This window comes from Podarcis cretensis, assembly GCF_951804945.1.
Source record: "Podarcis cretensis genome assembly, chromosome: 4".
Lineage (NCBI taxonomy): Eukaryota > Metazoa > Chordata > Lepidosauria > Squamata > Lacertidae > Podarcis > Podarcis cretensis.
Window position 1 is genome coordinate 23,024,922 of NC_137173.1, and position 20,354 is coordinate 23,045,275.

The window sequence follows — 20,354 nt, forward strand, 5'->3', positions numbered from 1 at the left end:
GATAAAACTAGATGCAGAACCCTAACTCTCCTGTCTTAATTGATAAGACTATATTGGTTCAGTAGCTGCTCCCAGACATTTCCAGAGGCGTGTCCAAATATCTGAAGTAGTTTGACTGACTCCTGGATTTTCCAGAGCTTTTAAAATACAAATCTCTTTGTCCCAGCGGTTCTGCATAGTGAGATAAAGGGATTGTGAGCTGCCTTAATAGAGGCTGGAGGTGGTGGTTCAGGAGAGAAGGCTATGTAATGCTGCTTAAGGAATTTTAACAGACACTTGGTTTCTTTTTTAAAAAAAACAACACAAAATGATATTTAGTTCTTGGAAGTGCCCGAACAAGCAAGCGACACTCTTTCCGAAGATCTGGATAATACAAATCTGTGGATTCCTCAAGGTGAAAGCCACGATGTCTGGATTAAGACCTTGACTTGTGCCTTGTTGGATAGTGGAAGGATAAAAAGTGAACCCCTTCTTTTTCTGAAGCCACTGTGCAAGGTAAAATAAGTTTGTTGGTAGGATTACATTCTATTTCCTTGTCACCTTCCTATTTTAAAGTTTCCTCTTACTACATTTTTTTCTCTTTCCCCATGTCATTTAGAGGTGTGTGAAAGTTTTGAATGAACAATATATGGAATGCTTTGTTATAACTTAGTATAAGAATAAAGGTGACTACTAAAGGCAAACTGAAACTAATAATGTGTTCAAGCAATTTCTTTCTTTGTGTTCTAGGTTCAAACTGCTTTTTGTCAGGCTGTCCTTCCATATTTGATTCATGACATTTTACTTCATGACTTAGATGAATCTGCACAGTCTCTTTTATCAACACACATTCAGATGTTTTTTACCACCTGTTGCAAATATGCACTATCTCCCAGTAGGCCATCTACACCTGCAAATTCAGATCCAGGTAACGCCATAAAGCTTTTCCTATGCCTCAACTAAGATATTATGCATGTAAGGGTGAGCTTAGGTGGGATTTGAGCTCCATCTAGTGGTTGGAGGCAAAATTGCTGCTCCATTTAAAGCATTTCCCCCCACTCTTAAAAATAAAGACTAATAATTTAAAGATATGGCATGCAAGATATTGAGAAAGAGGATGGGGGAAAACCCAACTCAAGCATTGGTTCTTAGTTATAGGGCTCTGGTAATGATCAGCTAGAATGGAAAGAGTTTTAAGAAGAGGAAGAGCGAAATATTGCTAGTTTGTCAGCTGAGCCAATGGAGAACATTGTTAAGAAATAACAGAAGAGTCAAAGCTATTTCTTTTTGTTAAATAGCAGAGACAGCATAGTTTAATAAATGGTTCAGATTTCTGCTTTGCTATAAACCACTTTCTTAATAGCTGTGGGGGTACTTCTGTATTTCACACACCATTTTCTCATTTAAAATATATGTATTCATGACTTACCGGAGGAGTTACTTATCAGGGTGATTCAAAAGAACATTGAAAACTTAAGCATAACATCCCTCTATTTTGGTTTTCGTTGTTATTAACTTCCCTAATTCAGAGTTGTTATTGTACATCAGATCAGTAGCCTTCTGACTAAAGTTTTTCTTCAATGCAGACTCACAAACCTTTGTTCATGGAAGTTTGGATAAAATATCTCGACGGACAATGCTTGCTGTTGTTGACTTCTTAAGACGGCAAAAGAGGTGGATTAAGTTGCTGTGTTAGCCTTTATGTTATTGTATTTTTAATTCTACAACAGCGGTCTATTTAGACATTGAGGGGAGGGCTCTCGGATTTCTTTGTTATTTTTGCACTCACAATGATTTGTGCTCATGATGATATGGGGTGGTTACACATGTTGCCTCTTTCAATACTGTTTGTGCCTTCAAACATTTGGGGGCAGTGGCACTGTTTCATTTCCAAACAGTAAATGTCCTGTAGCATACTACAAATGTTCTGTGTTGTGTTTCCCCTCCAAATGGCAATAATGCCGTAACGTTAGGTTACCATTTTAGAGCAACTAATAAAGCAGAATATTGTGTGGATGGTCCATTATAAATCCACCACTAATGCATAATTTTTGTGTCAATGACCTGTTGCAAAGTATACCTGCAAAAAAACCAAACCCCAGCAGTTTTACCAAAGGGCCTGGGCCCTTCCAGTCAATTGCATTTAGAAGACCTGTTATATATTGTTATATATTTAGAAGACCTGTTTCAATTGTCAATAACAAAACAGCCATTGAAAGTGGTTTTGTATATAGCCCAGAATTGTGTTTGTCGGTTAAGTTGAAGCAACTTCTAAAATCTTTCTAAGGATGTCAAATAATTCTATGTTATTTCTTAAAGCAACGACTGTTATAGTCCTGACAAAATAATGGGGAATAGGTTATAGATTTATAGAACATGTGCTGCTTTCAATTTAAAGCCGTTTTATAAAGTGAGATGAATGCACTTGTGCTTAATATTTTGTTCAGGAGTCCTTCAAGTACAGTCTTCAGTGACAGCTTTTGGCTGGAACTCGACTACCTTCAGGTTGCCATGGCAGCTCAGTCTTGCGCTGCTCACTTCACAGCTTTGCTCTACACAGAAATCTATGCAGACAAGATAAATTCAGACAAACAGCAAGCAAGGTACTAGTGTTAAATACAGCCTATTCTCATTTATGTTAAACTAAAATACATTGATATATGTGCATGTGGGATGAGTCTGATTCAAAGGATTCTCCTCTTGGATAAATTGAACTGGTTATTTTGTTTCAGCATAAGTTCTTCATGTTAAAAATCAATACTGCTTTCAAACAAAAGCCATTAACTTCCACCAACCAGATGGTTTTGGCCCATTGGCTTCAGTTGGCTTCCCTGCCTTAATTTAGAGACTATCTCAGTGGCGAGAGGCAGTGTGCCATGTCTTGGTTTGTTGAAATTCTGTGGGTTTTGTAGTTTAAATAAAATGAAAACAACACAGTTTTGTTAAGGGGAGACCTTTGCTGCCTCCCAAAGCACCTACTTATAGTTATCCAATTTTCCATTTGAGGCGTTGATTGAACAGGTCTGACCAAGGAAATGGACTCAGCTTAGTTATGTAACAGAGTATCTCTAGGAGCTACTCATGGCTTAGATTTACTGGTATATCTAGTCATTTTAAAAGAATTCATATCCAACTTGAAGACCAATTTTTAAACTTGTTTTCTGCAGGTCTACTTTCAAAGCAGCTAAGCAGCTAATATTTGAGGAAGGAAGTCAGAATTTAACACTAACTTCTCTGAGCAAGAAGAGCAAAGAGGAAACTGGAATAAGTTTGCAGGTATGGTACATTTTTGGCACAAAGTACTTTTTCTTGTTTTTGAGAATGTTTCACTCATAGATATGTTTCTAAGACTGCTAACAAGTAAGTTATGGTTACCAGGCGACTTGACAATTGTGTGGCCCCACTAGCCTCCATAAACTATACTGTTGACTTAAAATACTGTGTCGACTTCTATTTGAAAGCGCGGTGTTGGGCTGCATTGCCATTCGCTTCACAGATATTGCTTTTTCTGGGATGGGAGCTGAGGCTGTATTTTAACTTTCAGCTTCATGTATGATGCAGCTTGCTTTTGGCCTTATTTATTCAGTATGATAGTAAAATACAACTAGGATCCAAAAGGGTATTTAGGTGCTCTCAGTGAAATTTTGGGCTTTAGTTACTTGAGCAGCAGGCCCAAGCTGCTTTTGATTCTTAGACTGGTGTGTAGTTGTGGGTCCAGGATGAATTGGGAGACACAGCCCATCCGTGGATGTCTCACTAAGGCAGCCTAGAAGGTCCATTCATGGTAAATGAACTAATGTTCCAATACCCATCCATTTCAAAAGTAAATTGCTATGTGTCGTGTGTTGTTGCTATTCAATAGATATCAGCCTTATGAGTTTCATGGTTCTCTAGCTCCTGGCCTCTATGTATTTTGTGTAAAGGAAAACATATTAATTTCTCTGAGCGTAGCCCACAGGGCTTTCTGTTTGGATGTGGGAGGTCTATCAAAGTGTGCTAAAAGTTTATAACAGGCAAAGACAAGTATTGGTCAGATGTAACATATTCCATAGAAGATTGCAATATTTTTTGTTCTGTAGGATGGAAGAATGTCAAGTAACTATTTTCACTTGTACCTAGGACCTTCTCATGGAAATATACAAAAGCATAGGCGAACCCGATAGTCTCTATGGCTGTGGTGGTGGAAGAATGCTGCAGCCTTTAACTAGGTAATAATTTTACTGGGGAAATTAGCAATTTTAACTGAAGGCAAAGTGTTATCAGTTTTAATATTATTCTCTTATCCGTGATAGGATAAGAACATATGAGCATGAAGCAAGATGGGAGAAAGCCCTAGTAACCTATGACCTTGAAACGACTCTTCCACCATCAACTCGGCAGGCAGGAATAATAGAGGTAATTTTTAAAGCAATGCATATCTCCCCCCCTTCCCCCCCCCAAATGCTCACATTCACAGGGGTAGTCAGTATGGTCCCCCCAGATGTTAGATGACAGTGTCCATAATTCTGACTGTAACAGTTTAATTCTGTAAAAAAAATAATAATCTAATATTATGCTTTGACCTTGAACACGGTAGCTTGAAGTGCTACTAGGACTAGAAGTAAGTGGGTGTAGTAAAAATGCTTCACTTCCAGTCTTGGAAAGCATTTTCAGAAATCTGATCATTTTCATGTTAACTTTTTATCTCACTGATCGGCAGGCCTTGCAGAATTTTGGGCTGTGTGACACACTCTCCATCTACCTTAAAGGACTGGAACAAGAGAACAAAGAATGTTCTATGGAATTGCAAGAGATTCGTTATCAGGCAGCTTGGAGGAACATGCAATGGGATCAAATCTCCTCCGTCAAGTAATGCAAACTATCACTTTTCAGATGTAATATTTTTAAATGTTTGTCCCTTACCTAAAACTGCTACGAAGGGAGCCTTAGTAGCAGTTGATAAGCTGATAAAGGATTACTCTTATTATTTTGTTAATTCTCTTTTAAGAGATGAAATTGGAGGACAAGGCTACCATGAATCATTGTATGATGCTCTACAGTGTTTAAGGGACAATGAATTCTCTACTTTTTATGAAAGACTGAAGTGTGCCAGGTAAGTAGCAAGCTTTGCATACAGGTGTCTGTGTATGTTATTAACAAAAAATAAATAAAAAAATGCCAATAAACTGTAGCTTTCCTAACACATTGCAGTTTATGTTATAAGAGATGTATACATCAGTGCTTCATTTGTGTAAAATGTATGCAGCTTCCATGGATTTTAATGCAATTTATGTAAGGCATAACATAGCAATTTGAAACTTTTGAAAGAAGTGCATTTTGAAGATTAGAGATAAGGCTTAAGCAGATAAGAAGGCGGGATGCTGCAGAGGAGCTACTTGCCTTTTTACATGTAGTGTGATACGCCCCTTATTTTGTAGATCAGAAAATTCTCTTATCTTTTGATGGAGTCAAGACATTTTTTAATTGTAGGCATGTAACAGTCAGATTTATTTTCAGTTGAAGTTATATGTAATGTCTGTTTCTATTAAGTGCTGCTTGACAAGATATCCTTTCTGACTTATGCTCACTGTGTAGTGGGATTTGAAATTGCTTTGGCAGGTATCAGAAGTTACAATGATCTTTTTCTTATATTTGCAGAGTCAAGGAAGTAGAAGAGCTGTCTAAAGGCAGCCTTGAGTCTGTATATTCATTGCTGCCTACACTCTGCAGACTGCAGACCATTGGAGAGTTGGAATGCATAGGACAACTTTTCTCTGGGTACTTTTCTTTTCCAACCAATGCTTTACTTTTTCCTTCCTTATGACCCTGGATGTATTTACACATTTCACCCATGGAAATTAATTTTTTCCTATGGGGTAGTCAGAATCTGCATTCCTTCACTGCAAACCTAATTTGCATGCATAAAGTCCCAGCTTACATCCCTGGGATCTCCAGTTAGGGCTGGGGAAACACCAGTGTGAAATCCCAAAGAACCACTGCAAGCCAGTGTAGACAATACTGGACTAAATAGACTCAGTGATCTGACTCAACGTGAAGCAGCTTTATTAAAATTTAGTCAGAATTCCTCACACACTTCCATATGCTTTCTTTTTTCAGATCTTTTACTGCCAGCCAGCTGAATTGTACGTATCTGAAGTGGCAGAAACAGTCCCAGCTTCTCCAAGACAGCGACTTTAGTTTTCAGGAACCTATCATGGCTCTCCGCACAGTAATTCTGAAGATCCTTCTGGAGAAGGAAACTGAGAATGCCAAAAGGGAATGCATCAAAGACATCCTCACAAAACACCTGGTGGAGTTGTCCAGATTGGCTCGAGTGGCAAAAAACACACAGGTAAATAAATCCTTAAAATTCAGTCTAGATGTTCTCCCTTACGGATTTGCTATATTAAGTATAGATTGATGTTATTATTTTTAAAGAGGTACTCCAGGGCTTCTCCAAGATGTATTAGGAAATTATAATTCTCTAGTCTTGTTACCACGCTGTTGTTGTTTAGTCGTCTAGTCGTGTCCGACTCTTCGTGACCCCATGGACCAGAGCACGCCAGGCACTCCTGTCTTCCACTGCCTCCCGCAGTTTGGTCAGACTCATGTTTGTAGCTTCGAGAACACACTACCTGTGTCCTATAGTCACATTTGCTAGCCTGGAAACAAACAAAAAAATATTTAAATGTGAAAGTCAAGCCATTGTATTTTGGCAAGTGCATTTTCTCATTTTCTGCAGTATGCCTGATTGGCAATTAGGCACCTTAACAATACTAAGAGCTATGGAGCAGCAGCATGATATAGTCACCTTCTTGAATTCCCCAAAAGAAGTGCATAATTTTGTTGTTGTTATTGCATCAGTTGCAAATTCTCTTTCCTTTTTTTGGTAGTTTAAAACTTTCTAGTGGATCAATAAGTTGTCCTTTCTGTGAAATAATATAGCATACAATTATAGGCCTGAATATATTTCTATTTACTCAAAGCTGGACACCACTTGCACATGCCCACAGGTTCCTATTCTGGATTAATTCACCTAAATAGCTTCCAGCCTTAGTGTGTTATTCATTAATTGTGCTGTACAGATTGAAAGTATATTTAGGAGTGAAAGTGAGTGGAAATCATTCCATTTATCATTCTATAGCCCCTCTGGTTATGAGGCGTAAAAGGGAAGGTTCAAAATATACTAATCTGTGATCAGTGACTTGCAGTACACTGTTTCTGGTGTAAGAATTTGAGCACAACCATAAATTCACTACATGAGCCATAAAATTAATAGATCCTTTAAGGCTAAATGCTGTTATCTTGGGCTCAGTCTTCCATATGCAATTATTTGATTAATAGTACTAGATCTAGATTCCCCTGTACTCTGATCCCATATCTCAAATTGCAGCCATATAATGTAGGACAAACTATTTGTGGCTTATAAGTGGTACAGATTTTAACGTGGGTGTAAAGGAAATGGATTTTCATTTCATTCCAGCAATAGGATTTGCATACTGAATCATTCTTGGAAGTTTTAAGTACATGAACATGCAGTTAGATCAGGGATGGGATGTAATTGTAACAAGGTACAATTGGTATCAGATTTCACTGGATTCTAGAAATATGAAGAAATGGATGATATCTCAAAAATTAAGATAAATTTTTTTTGCTTCATTTTGTTTTCCAGCTTCCAGAAAGAGCAGTGTTTCAAATCAAACAGTTCAGTCCGGCTGGACATGGGGTATGTGTGTGGCAGCTGGAGGAAGCACAAGTGTTCTGGGCTAAGAAGGAAGAAAGCTTAGCGCTGAGTATCCTAAAGGAGATGATTAAGAAGCTGGATGAAGATGACATGGTACATTTTGTCCTATGTCAGCTTGACAGTAGCAGCGTTGTTTAAATTCCTGTTTTGTTTTGAAGAAACACAAGGGCAACATATGTGACATACTTGTATTTGTGAAGGGCCAAAACATATGCAGAAAACCTTAACTGAAAGGGGAATTCAAAATAAAAGAGTGCTTGGGGAGAGGTTACTTTATATACAAGTGAGTATGTCTGACCTGCATGGTTATATTCTTCTAAGGTTAAAGAAGACCCAAGCCTGCGACTGATTTACACAGAATGTCTGAGGTTGTGTGGAAGCTGGTTAGCAGAGACATGCTTAGAAAACCCGACAGTCATTATGCAGAATTACTTGGAAAAGGTAAACAACTTCTGCAAATATTTTTGAAATCTTATTTGCATGCTTACTCATTAAATGGTGGTTGTTTAATGGCCAGGCTGTTGTTTTATCGTTTTTATAACATTTGGTTCTAGGCAGTAACAGCTGTTGGGAACCAAAACGATGATAGTAGCACCGAACTCAAAAGTGGAAAGATGAAGGCTTTTCTGTCACTTGCTCGTTTTTCGGACACTCAGTATCAAAGAATTGAGAACTACATGAAATCATCAGAGTTTGAAAACAAGCAAGCTTTGTTGAGGAAGGCCAAGGAAGAAGTTGGCCTCTTAAAGCAGCACAAAGTTCCTACAAACAGGTAGGCCTCTCTAACTGAGGTATGTTATGCCACCAATTCGTAGTAAGTTAAGGCAGGTCTGTCAGCTGGTTGGGGTTCATCTATATCTTCTTGGGGAACAGTGAGCATGTTCTTAGTAATGAAGCATTATTTTAGGAGTTTTCCTGCTTCTGTCATTTTATTGTGTAAACCAATAGAAGTAATCATTGGGTCAAGTACTGAGAATGAGGAGAATCGAGGCTCTCTCTTTTTTATAAAGTCAATGTCTGTCAGCATATAAGTAAATGAATTTTAGATATGTAGTCTTATTTCTAAATTTCTGTTGTTAAGATACACAGTCAGAGTTCAGCGGGAACTACAACTTGATGAAGGTGCAATTCATGCACTGAGAGAGGATCGCAAACGTTTCTTATGCAAAGCTGTTGAGAACTACATTAACTGTTTACTGAGTGGGGAAGAGCATGACATGTGGATCTTTCGACTCTGTTCTCTCTGGCTTGAGAACTCTGGTGTTTATGAAGTCAATGTGATGATTCAGGTTAGTCTCACCGTAACTTTACTGCATCTGTGTATACAAAGATACAACTTTATTACATCTGTGTATACATTCCCTCTTTGCAGGGAAGTAAAATATAAGGTTGGGGAGCAAATTGCACTGGATGTCTATGCGTGGGTGCATTTTTCCACATGTAAAATCTAAAACATTTAAGTCTCAGATCGTGTGGGTTATCAGTTGTACAGTTCATACTCATGTACCTTGGATTTTGCATGATTAGGCCCTATGCATACCTGTTCCATACATGCATATCTAGCAGGCACAGAGGCGAGTGAGTGGAAAGTTTTCTTGTTTTCCCAGCTTACGTAGCCTCTATTCACAGGGAAGATCCTCTGAACCCAGACCATTGTAGCTTGCATACTCTCGCTTTCTCCCCCACTTGCCACAGCCAGGACTCTGGATTCTTGGAGTAGGTGCAACACGTAGTGAATGAACCCACCATCAGTCTCTCTTTGAAGTAGTATCTTTCATTACTGATTTCTGCTTCTTTTCCCCAGAGTCCTCTTTTACCTTATCATTCCTTACTTATGTCAGGATTTTTATAAGTAACACGAGTAAAGTAATGGATACACCACAAAACTACCTAATCTAGTGGCATCATCGTCCACTGTAATAAATACATAGGAATTGAGGTTCCTCACAGTCACAATCCATGCAAAATACTGCCAGGCAGTGGCCTTGTTCAGACAATCAGTTCAGGCTTGATGGTTTGTTTGTGAAAATGCAAACAGGCATCAGAGCCAAGCCCTCCTCTCCTCCTCCCTGGTTTATTTTCCTAGTTTCTTAACTGACATTAAGTCAGAATTCCCCGGTTTAGATGTAACAAGGAACTTTGGCTTAATATACGCCAAATTCTTTGTGCCAAAGCCAGTTCACAATGAGGGCATGAAGAAGCACTCGGTCCTGACTCTCCAGTGTCATAAACAGTGCTTGCATCTTAAAATACTATAGATTATTCCCCGGCTTGTACAGTACTGCCTTGTAAAACCTGGTGAGAAAATGTGTGAGAAATGGATGATAAACGTGCTGCTGTGAAAAAGAATGTCTTGCACTGATAGCAAGTAGAAAAAAATATTGTGATGTACTGATATCTGAGCATACATGCAATTTGTGTTATATTATTAAGCAGTCTCATCTTCTACTTTTGTTTGCTGATTTTATTTTAACAGAAGGAGGCAAAGAAAATACCCTCTTACAAATTCTTGCCACTGATGTATCAACTAGCTGCTCGAATGGAAAGCAAGGCAGAAGGATTTCATCAGATTCTGATTAATGTAATTGATCTTCAACCATGATGCCCTGTATTCATTTAACGTGCAAATACAAAACAAACACAGAAACAAAATACAAAAACAAACTTTATTTGCATGTAGATAGTTTGGGTGTTAAGGATTTTACAGTGTTGCAATGTTAGATTTTAGCTATTTCATTTTTTGCAGCCAGTTTTGCAGCTCAGAAATGGACTACTGTATAACGAAACGAAACTTCCTGATTCCTTCCTTCTGATCATTGAGCTTTGTGCCATCTCTTCCCATCCCCAGCTCCTCTGTCCTTTGTCCAGCTTTTCCCTTCTTCTCTGTAATTGCTCATAGCTCCCTGGTCTCATACACCTTTGCCCAGCATTGGAGAAAAATAAAATAAAATGCCCCTGCCTAGTGCTGCATGGTCAAGGAGCCTGAGGACACGCATGTGCAGTCCTCAGTAACTAGTTCAGAGGTTTTGTCCCTTTGACAGGGCTGAATTTTTCCTGCATCCAGGAACTAGTTTGGCACCCACACAGCCTCTCCTTATTCAGATGTTATGTAGAAATAGAGCTGAGTCTCAGTGTATTAATGGCACGTTGCCCCCAATACTCTTAATGCCAACCGCCAGTAGCTTTATATAGATACTAAATAGCATTGGGGATATCTGCAAGGGGGGCAAAAGCACTGTCCCAATGCTGGATTTTGTCTCATAGGTAGGACTGGAATCTATAGCACTGGCCTCCCAATTACCATTCCATTTTATTTCTTTATTTTATATACCACCCTTTATTTGAGGGTCAGAGGGTAGTTTAAAGGCAAAAATGTATGGAGGCAGTCTAGAAGGAGACCATGGTCAGTGGTACTGAAAGCTGCAGAGAAGAGAGATTTTTTAAAAACAGCAGTAAAGTCACATTCCCTCTATCCTACTCTCTGTAGGTCATCCATTAGGGCCTGCAAGAACAATTCTGACCCATGGCCAGGCTTCAACCCAGATTAATTCATTGAAGCTCATTCACATAGTGCTGAAACGTGGTTTATTGTCGCATTCAAATAGAAATAGCATTTGAAATATGAAGTCCAGTATAGAAATATGAAATATGAAGTCCAGTATAGAACTGAATCATTGAGCATTGCTGCTGAACCTTTGATGCTTGCTTTAATATGCAGATCACAGAGTAAGAATGCTAGTTGTATAACTTTTCTTTAAATAAATATATTTCTTAACAGCTTATAGCTAGAATTTCTCTGGACCATCCACATCACACTTTGTTTATAATCTTGGCATTGGTGAATGCCAACAAGGATGAACTCTTCGAAGCAGCAAGAAGCGGGCAAACCAAAAACACACCAAAAGAAACTTCTCAACTTGACAAGGTACTTTCATTCACCTGCTTCTGGGGTGCTTTAGGCTGGGGGAGCGGGAAGTGTCTTGTGTTTGCATGGACAGTATTGTAGTTGGGGCCTGTTTTTCATAATGTCAGGGCTGCAGTTGGCCCAGTTTCCTAATGCTTCCTTTGTTGTCAGAGCTCTGAATTGTTTTAATCTAAAGTAGATTGTAGATTGTAATCTAAAGTAGATTGTAGATTGGCGTGCCTGGCGTGCTCTGGTCCATGGGGTCACGAAGAGTCGGATACAACTAAACAACAACAGATTGTAAGTAAAACACTCGCTTTTACCAGTATTCTTTTTTCAACCGATAGGAACGGATGGAAGCTGCTAGCAATATAATTAACATCATCAAGCATGAAAGAGCTGATATGGTGGCAAATGTCGAATCCCTCTGCAATGCTTATATCACTTTAGCAAACATGGACGCGACTCCCTGGAAATCAGAGAGAAGTAAGAATATGGAAAATGGGGATAATTGCGGTGGGAGTTGAAAATCAACAATAATCCTTCAGTTTCATACCATGTAATAAATAGCTGAAAAATACTGTTTTGCTTATGAATGTTGAATTTGCAGAGTCCCGAGCACAGCGGAAGGATGAGGAGTACGTGCCACATACTTTTCTTTTACTTTATTTACACTTCAATGCTGAGAGCTTACAAACAAGCATCTTGCCTCTGTGAGAGCAGAGAGGCAACTCCTCTCTCTTCGAAGCACCGAGAGAAGTGAGAAAAACAGGAAACCAGTGTATGTCACATCCAGTCTCCTTTCCCGTGAGAAACTCCAACAGCACAGACTGTGGAATGTAAACACCTGTCTCGTGACAAGCACTTCGCTGCACAGTGAAGAGAGCAGAAACCAACATCCTCCCCCTTTCTGTGAACATCACTGGGCAGCGTGTTCGTACAATATCAGTACAAACCCAACTTCTGCACATAGGTACAGTGTTGATCCCTTGATACAATCTTGGACAATACATCAGCAGGAATTTCATTACCTGGCATATAGGACACCGTTACGAGTCCCTTCTGAATACGTTTCCTAGCATGTTGCACCTTCAATTGCAAGTGCTTTGTGCTTTGCTTACAACCTTCAGAATTCAGCAAAGCCAAACATGCTTTGTTGTCCTGGTAAACCTGGATTGGACATTTGACAGGAATTTTCATGTCTTTGCACAATTGTAACAACCATTCACAATCTTTGAGTGAATAAGACAGTGCATTCAGTTCAGCTTCACAAGTACTTAAGCTAACTGTTGTTTGCTTCTTGCATGACCAATCAAATAGACCCTGATTGAACATATAGCAAACTCCAGACGTACTTTTCCTGTCTGTAGTGTCACTTCCAAAACTTGCATCTGCAAATATCTCAAGACCACCAGACTTCTGATTGTTAAATCTCAGTCTGTAATGCATAGTGCCTTTCAAATAGCGCGCTATGCGTTTCAGAGCTTTCCAATCCTTAACAGTAGGATTGTTGACTTGTCTGCTTAGCAAATTACAGCTAACAGCAATGTCTGGTCTTGAACATCTGGCAATGAAGTTTAGCTTGCCTAGCACACTTCTGTATAGTGTAGTGTCAGAAAATGCTTCTTCAGTGTCATCTACCTGATAACCTGTTGTCATCGGTGTGTCTACAGGGTTAGCATCCATCAGGTTTAGTTTGCTTAACACATCAGCAATTTTCCGTGACTGGTGTACTAGAATGTTACCATCTTGATCTCTCTCTATTTCAAGAGATAGGTAGTTGTTTACCTCACCAAGATCTTTCATGTCAAAGTGTTCTTTCAGTTGAGCTAGGGCATTATTGTACATTGTGACATCATCCCAAAAGAATAAAAGATCATCAACATAAAACAAACAATACAGTTTCTTTTGCCCCTCCTCTTTGACAAATACACATGGATCAGCTTTCCCTTGCTTAAAACCTAGAGAAAACAATACTTCAGTGAGTTTTGTGTGCCAACACCGTGCACTTTGTTTGAGACCATAAAGGGACTTTTTCAGAGCACAAACAAATCCCTGTTTTACCTGTACGCCATCAGGTGGAAGCATATAAAGAGATTCACCTAGAGATCCGTACAGAAAAGCTGTATTCACATCGTGGTGACTAATGTGTAAATTCTCCTCTGCAGCTAGCTTGAGCATAAGCCTAATGCTCTCATACCTCACTGTGGGTGAGTAGGTCTCGTGATAGTCTTCACCTGGTACCTGTGCAAAACCTCTGGCTACCAATCTGGCTTTGTGTCTGACTAGCTTGCCATTTTGATCAGTCTTCGCTTTGAAGACCCATTTGCTTCCAAGCAGTTTCATTCCTGGAACTACTGGAACAAGCTCCCATGTTTTGTTCCTTTCTAAGGAATCAAGCTCAGCCTTCATGGCATTTAACCATGGCTCAGCTTCCTTTGAATCCAAATCCTGGATTTCTTGGAAACTTGAAGGTTCAAATACCTTTTTGGAGCTTTTAACAGCTGTTACTGCTATCTTAGCAAACTCATCAGCAAATCTCTTTGGAGGTCTGCCTTTTGTGGCTCTTTGTGACCTGCGAATTAGCCTTAGGTCTTCAACACTCTCCTCTTCCTTCTTAGGAGAAAAGTGACCTATTGTGAATAATGGTTCCTCCAATTCTTGATCAGAGCTTTCAGAGGGTCGCATAGAGGCTTTCGCACTCTTGAAATCCTCTGAATCACCCGATTCAGTTTCAGACTCAGAATCAGAACCTTCATCAGTGGGTGTGGGTTGCTGTGGCTGCTTTTGACTATCCTCAGTCTCATCACTGTTATCAGGATAACATTGGAAAATTCCCACATTCTCCCCCCACTTGGCATTGTACTCAACACTTCTTGTGAGCTTAATTGTCAGTCATCATTATTCTGTAAGAACCTTTCTGATAACCTAGAAAGATACCATGCAAACCACGCTTGTCTAACTTGGAGCTTTGTGGTGAGTGAACCCACATGTCAGAACCAAAAATTTTCATGTGTTTGATGTATGGCTTTTTGCCAAACATCTTCTCATAGGGGGTACAACCAATCGCTGAAGATAACCTGCGATTATAACTGTAAGTGAAACACGAGAGAGCTTCGGCCCAATAACTCTCTGGAAGATTGGCATCATGCAGCAAGGTTTTTAACCCTTGAAGCAATGTTTGATTTGCCCTCTCGCAAAGTCCATTCTGCCATGGCGAGCGAGGACTAGACAAATCGTGTTGAATTCCTTTCTCAGACAGAAAAGCTTCAAACTGCTGAGAAGTGAATTCTCCCCCGCGATCACTGAAAAAAGTCTTTATCTTTTTACCATGCACATTTTCCAACCAAGCACAGAATTCCTTGAACCTTGGAAAAGCCTCTGATTTCTGCTTGAGATTGTACACATAATATACCTGGAAAATGCATCAATGAGCACCATGAAGTACCTATTTCCACCCAAAGAGGGCGCTAGTGGTCCAACCAAATCAGCATGAACAACCTGGTATGGTTCTGTAGCTTGCCTACTAGACACCTTACCTTTCGCAGCCATTTTCACCTTGTTTGCTGCGCATGCCTTGCACTTCATGTGGTACCTGCAGGGTTTAATAGTCATACCTTCAACCAAGGCAGGCATTTTAGATACTGCCTCAAAATGCAAATGACCAAATTTCCGCTGAAAATCGTGAATACATTCTGCATGCAAACTTTTGTTAGAACCTGCAATGCAACAAGTTTGATCCTGCACATCATCATCAAAATACAAAACATACAAACGATCAACATATTCAGCATGCAATACATAATCATTTTTCTTTGTGATGATGCACTTTTTGTTCTTAAAGGAAACGTCAATTTTCCGCTCATTCAGCTGTCTAACGCTGAGCAGATTATGTTTGGCATCTGGTACATAAAGCACATCTTTTATCGACAAGTCCAAACTGTGAAGAACAACAGTTCCATAGCCTTTACTGGGGATTGTGTGGTCATCTGCCTGGTGAATCGCACCTTCCTGCGGTGTAAAAGACACGAACAGTCGCTTATCGTTGCACATGTGGTGCGTTGCAGCCAAATCAACAACGAAGAAAGATCTAGATGTCTTCTGGACCTTTGCAACCTTTTGGAGTGAAGCGTGAGACCATTGCCTTATGCTGCGTTGTCCTGGACACCGGACCTTTGCCTTTGCTTTGGCCTTTTCCACGCGATGAGCTTTCGCTGCACTGCTCTGTCTTGGCCCTGGGATATCTGCATTCCCTCTTCATATGGCCTAGACCAGTGTTTCCCAACCTTGTGCCTCCAGCTGTTTTTGGACTACAATTCACATCATCCCTTGCCACTGGTCTTGCTAGTCAGGGATGATGGGAGTTGTAGTTCAAAAACAGCTGGAGGCACAAGGTTGGGAAACACTGGCCTAGACGTCCACACGAGTAGCATTTCACTGCCTTCAAAGCTTTGGCGCCATCTGGTGGTTCCACTGCACTCTGGGATGACGTCTGTGAAGACTCCCCCTTACCCATGCAGCTAGTACCCCGGCGATCTGCTTCATTCTGAATCACGGCAGTAACATAGTCCACTGTCCGCTGAGCAGTTGGCTGTACAGCAATCTGAGTGGCAACAGACTCCCAACTTGAACCCAAAGAATGTAGTATCATGAAGGAATACACAGCCTCTGGAAAAGCAAGTCCTCTCTGTTGCAACTCATGTCTCAGATTCTGCATCTCCATCAAATGTGTACACACATCTCCACCTTCAGCAACAGCCATATTATGCAGCTTGGTAAAGTAAAACATAGTGGATCCAGCCTCTGTCCTCAAGTGAGCCTCTCTCAAAGCGTCCCAAATTTCTCTGGCTGAGGTCTTACCACGCAACAGACAGAGCTCTTCTGGGGATACTATCAATGTAAGAGTTCCCCTTGCTTTGGAATCTTTAGCTTTCCATGCATCTGTCAATGGAGCTGGGGGGTTTTCTGTAATCACCTCAAAAAGACCCTCTTTCCGCAGAACAGCCTCTGCATAGAGAACCCAGTCCGCATAGTTTTTCTTATTGAGCTTGGGAATCCCAAAAGCATCAGCTAGCTTTGCATTAGCCATCTCTGCTGCGTTAAATCAGCTGCGTCACTGCTGCTTCAAACCTCATTCCAAAGGCAAGTTCAAAACTGCTTTCGGTTTCCCCCAAGCCTAGGAGCTTGTGCCTTTGAGCCTTTGCCTGTGCCCGGCAAACGGCTCTAAAAGTTCAAAGTCCAGCCATAAAGCCATTAATTAGGAGCTGGCAGGCTGCCTGGAGCATGAGCACATACCTCATCAATCATCTTGACGCGCAGAGCGATCCGTCCCTCTGTTCCTCTGCATTCTTTTGCCGGCATTCTGAAGTCCATCCGTCAGATTGATTGCGTTTTTCTGGGCCCATAACCATGAATGTTGAATTTGCAGAGTCCCGAGCACAGCGGAAGGATGAGGAGTACGTGCCACATACTTTTCTTTTACTTTATTTACACTTCAATGCTGAGAGCTTACAAACAAGCATCTTGCCTCTGCGTGAGCAGAGAGGCATCCTCTTTCTTCGAAGCACCGAGAGAAGTGAGAAAAACAGGAAACCAGTGTACGTCACATCCAGTCTCCTTTCCCGTGAGAAACTCCAACAGCACAGACTGTGGAATGTAAACACCTGTCTCGTGACAAGCACTTCGCTGCACAGTGAAGAGAGCAGAAACCAACACTCCAGGATGTTTTGTTGAGAGTAAATTAACTGTGCAATTTATAGGCTATACAGTGGTACCTCAGGTTAAGAACTTAATTCGTTCCGGAGGTCTGTTCTTAACCTAAAACTGTTCTTAACCTGAAGCACCACTTTAGCTAATGGGGCCTCCCGCTGTCGCCACGCTGCCGCCGTGCGATTTCTTTTATCATCCTGAAGCAAAGTTCTTAACCTGAGGTATTATTTCTGGGTTAGCAGAGTCTGTAATCTAAAGCGTATGTAACCCAAGGTACCACTGTAATGATATTTGTTAGCCAGTGAACTGTGTCCAATTTGTGCAGGTATCTGTAACAGCCTTTGCCACAGAGCAAATTGGCAGTACTCTGGTTATTTTGGTATTTGGGCACGGGCCAATTTACAATGTAATATTTATAGTACAATTAGATATATTAAAAAGAGTTAAAATAGTAGAGAAGGTCTGATACACAGTGGAAAGGCAAAGGGGTAGATGGCACCACACTAGAAAATCTAGAATAATTTCTGTAATATCAGAGACATGTTAGAAACAGTTTCATCATTGTTTGAAGTCCAGTGTGCAGTTCATATAGCAACAAATGTTAGTAATGGCATTTAAGGTAATTTGTGTGCTGTTTATGCAGGAGGCATAAATATCCCTTCTGATCAACCTATCACCAAGCTAAAGAATCTAGATGATGTTGTTGTACCCACCATGGAAATCAAGGTAAATGAAACTGGTTTATCTCAGTAATAATCCTTACATAGTCATATTAGCGGGGATTACAGTGGTACCTCGGGTTAAGTACTTAATTCGTTCTGGAGGTCCGTTCTTAACCTGAAACTGTTCTTAACCTGAGGTACCACTTTAGCTAATGGGGCCTCCCGCTGCTGCCGCGCCGCTGGAGCAAGATTTCTGTTCTCATCCTGAAGCAAAGTTCTTAACCCGAGGTACTATTTCTGGGTTAGTGGAGTCTGTAACCTGCACATGTTTCATTCTAGCAGACAGAGAAATGGCTATCAGTACTGTAGTGAACATGTAATATTGTGGTGAACATGATACATCAGCGCCTAAATGTATTTATGATTTTAGGTGGATCCAAGTGGGAAGTATGAAAATTTGGTTACAATAAGGTCATTCAAGCCAGAATTTCGCTTAGCAGGAGGCCTTAATCTACCAAAAATAATAGACTGTGTTGGATCAGATGGGAAAGAGAGGAGGCAACTTGTCAAGGTAAGTTCTGTGTGTTGCACGTGCTAGAGAGGTGTCTTTTTTGATTTAAAAACCATGAGACTTGTAAATTGAATGTAGAATGTTGGGTTTTTAACTTATGCCATGTTCTGTGGTGTGAACCTTGCCTTTGGTGGAAGTTGATACGTTTTATTTCTCTGAGCTGCTGTAAAGTAAAACCGTGGGAAATTTGTAAGCGCCTGATGCAGGGATGAATGGAAATACGTTCTTACACATTTCTAAATATATATTTACTCATTTACTAAATGTACAATGTATTTCAAAACTTCTGAGTGATCCCAGAAGACAAAGTATAAAGTGACAGTACTGCTCAATTGTCTGGATACTTTTCCTGTTGCTTAAGTCTACAGTACTTTGCATACTTGTTTTGAATAAAAGTTTCCCTCCCTTCCAAATAAATATAAATAACATAAAGTTGTTGTAGTGTTCAGCAGATGCCATTTCTATACCATTGCCTTTTTTGTATCTCTTAAAGGGCCGTGATGACCTGAGACAGGATGCTGTCATGCAGCAGGTTTTCCAGATGTGCAATGCTCTGCTTCAGCAAAATACTGAAACCAGAAAGAGAAAATTGACTATCCGCAGATATAAGGCAAGTTTTGCTCTTGTTCCATCAAAGTAGCCTGTTGCAGACATGATGTGGGTTCACCAGCCAAAGAAGCTTCCTTTATATAGGCTCTGATAATTGCTGAATTTAGCTCTGAAAGTGGCACTTAGGACTTACTTCTCGAGATCTTTTAAGCTGGAGGTGACAGGAATTGAATCTAGGACCTTCTACATGCACCTCACATGCTCTGCCACTGAGCTCCCATCCTTCATCTCCAACATAAAAAAATTGTTTTATATCGACAGAACATTGCTTCATCTAGCTCAGTATGGCAGTGACTCTCTAGGGACTTGGGCAAAGTTTTTCCACAGCAGCTACTACCTGAGATTCTGCTGAATGTTGGAGCTTCTGCACACAAACCTTGTTGCTCTCACAACATCTCCTCTCCTTGCCAATCTAGTTTGAAAACTGGGAGCTAGTGTTATAAATACATGTGTGCGCTCTCTCTCGCTCTCTCGGGATTTTATTTCACTTTCCACAGGGCATTTTCCAATGTAAACTAGAGATTGTACCCATGATTCCAAAATGGGTTTTCAAACTAAGGTTACAAAGGAATCTGATTTGAATTAGCACTGGTTAATCATGACAGTTAATACGTCTGCTTATTCCTTAAGGTGGTTCCCCTTTCACAGAGGAGCGGCGTCTTAGAGTGGTGCACAGGAACGATTCCTCTGGGTGAATTCCTCATCAATACTGACAGCAGTGCTCACAAACGATATAGGCCAAAGGACTATAGTAGCGTAGATTGCCAAAGGAAAATGATGGTGAGTCAGAAGCAAATCCTTCCCAAGCATGATATGCTGTGTCTAGCGGTATATTCCTTATTTTTGATTAAGGCTATGAACACTCACCACAAAATCGTCTGTTCTCATCACACCCACCCATACAGTCTGTTTTGATGTGTTCACATCTGTAAGAAGTCAAATCCCACACTTGCCCCAATAACCTTTCATCATGAACGGGGAGTGGGTCTGCCAATGAAAAGCTATTGCCAACTTCACAGCTGCCACAAGAAAGAGGATAAAATTATTACAGGATTTTATGGCCTAGCTACGTCACAGCACATTTCACCATGTCTTTTGTCTACTTCGCTTTATTTGTTTGTTTATCAAATTTGTATACCGCCCTTCAACATAAATAAAAAAGCACAAAATACATTTTAAGAAATCAAAAACAAAACA

The 20,354-nt window shown here is 40.3% G+C and overlaps 1 protein-coding gene across 3 annotated transcripts in view; it reads left to right on the top strand.

The window, feature by feature from the left end:
* The window catches only part of ATM (ATM serine/threonine kinase), a 59,042-nt gene that overhangs the window by 32,637 nt on the left and 6,051 nt on the right, over window positions 1-20,354 (top strand). For 2 of the 3 annotated variants that reach the window (XM_079973237.1, XM_079973238.1), the window contains 22 exons: window positions 319-495; window positions 730-907; window positions 1,566-1,653; window positions 2,427-2,582; window positions 3,147-3,255; window positions 4,099-4,187; window positions 4,272-4,374; window positions 4,679-4,827; window positions 4,967-5,071; window positions 5,617-5,736; window positions 6,076-6,310; window positions 7,631-7,795; window positions 8,024-8,143; window positions 8,257-8,474; window positions 8,784-8,991; window positions 10,179-10,283; window positions 11,481-11,627; window positions 11,954-12,092; window positions 17,959-18,041; window positions 18,408-18,548; window positions 19,042-19,158; window positions 19,788-19,937. In XM_079973237.1, the coding sequence (XP_079829363.1) occupies window positions 319-495; window positions 730-907; window positions 1,566-1,653; window positions 2,427-2,582; window positions 3,147-3,255; window positions 4,099-4,187; window positions 4,272-4,374; window positions 4,679-4,827; window positions 4,967-5,071; window positions 5,617-5,736; window positions 6,076-6,310; window positions 7,631-7,795; window positions 8,024-8,143; window positions 8,257-8,474; window positions 8,784-8,991; window positions 10,179-10,283; window positions 11,481-11,627; window positions 11,954-12,092; window positions 17,959-18,041; window positions 18,408-18,548; window positions 19,042-19,158; window positions 19,788-19,937 (3,102 nt within the window). The other variant, XR_013838245.1, reaches the window with a different exon arrangement.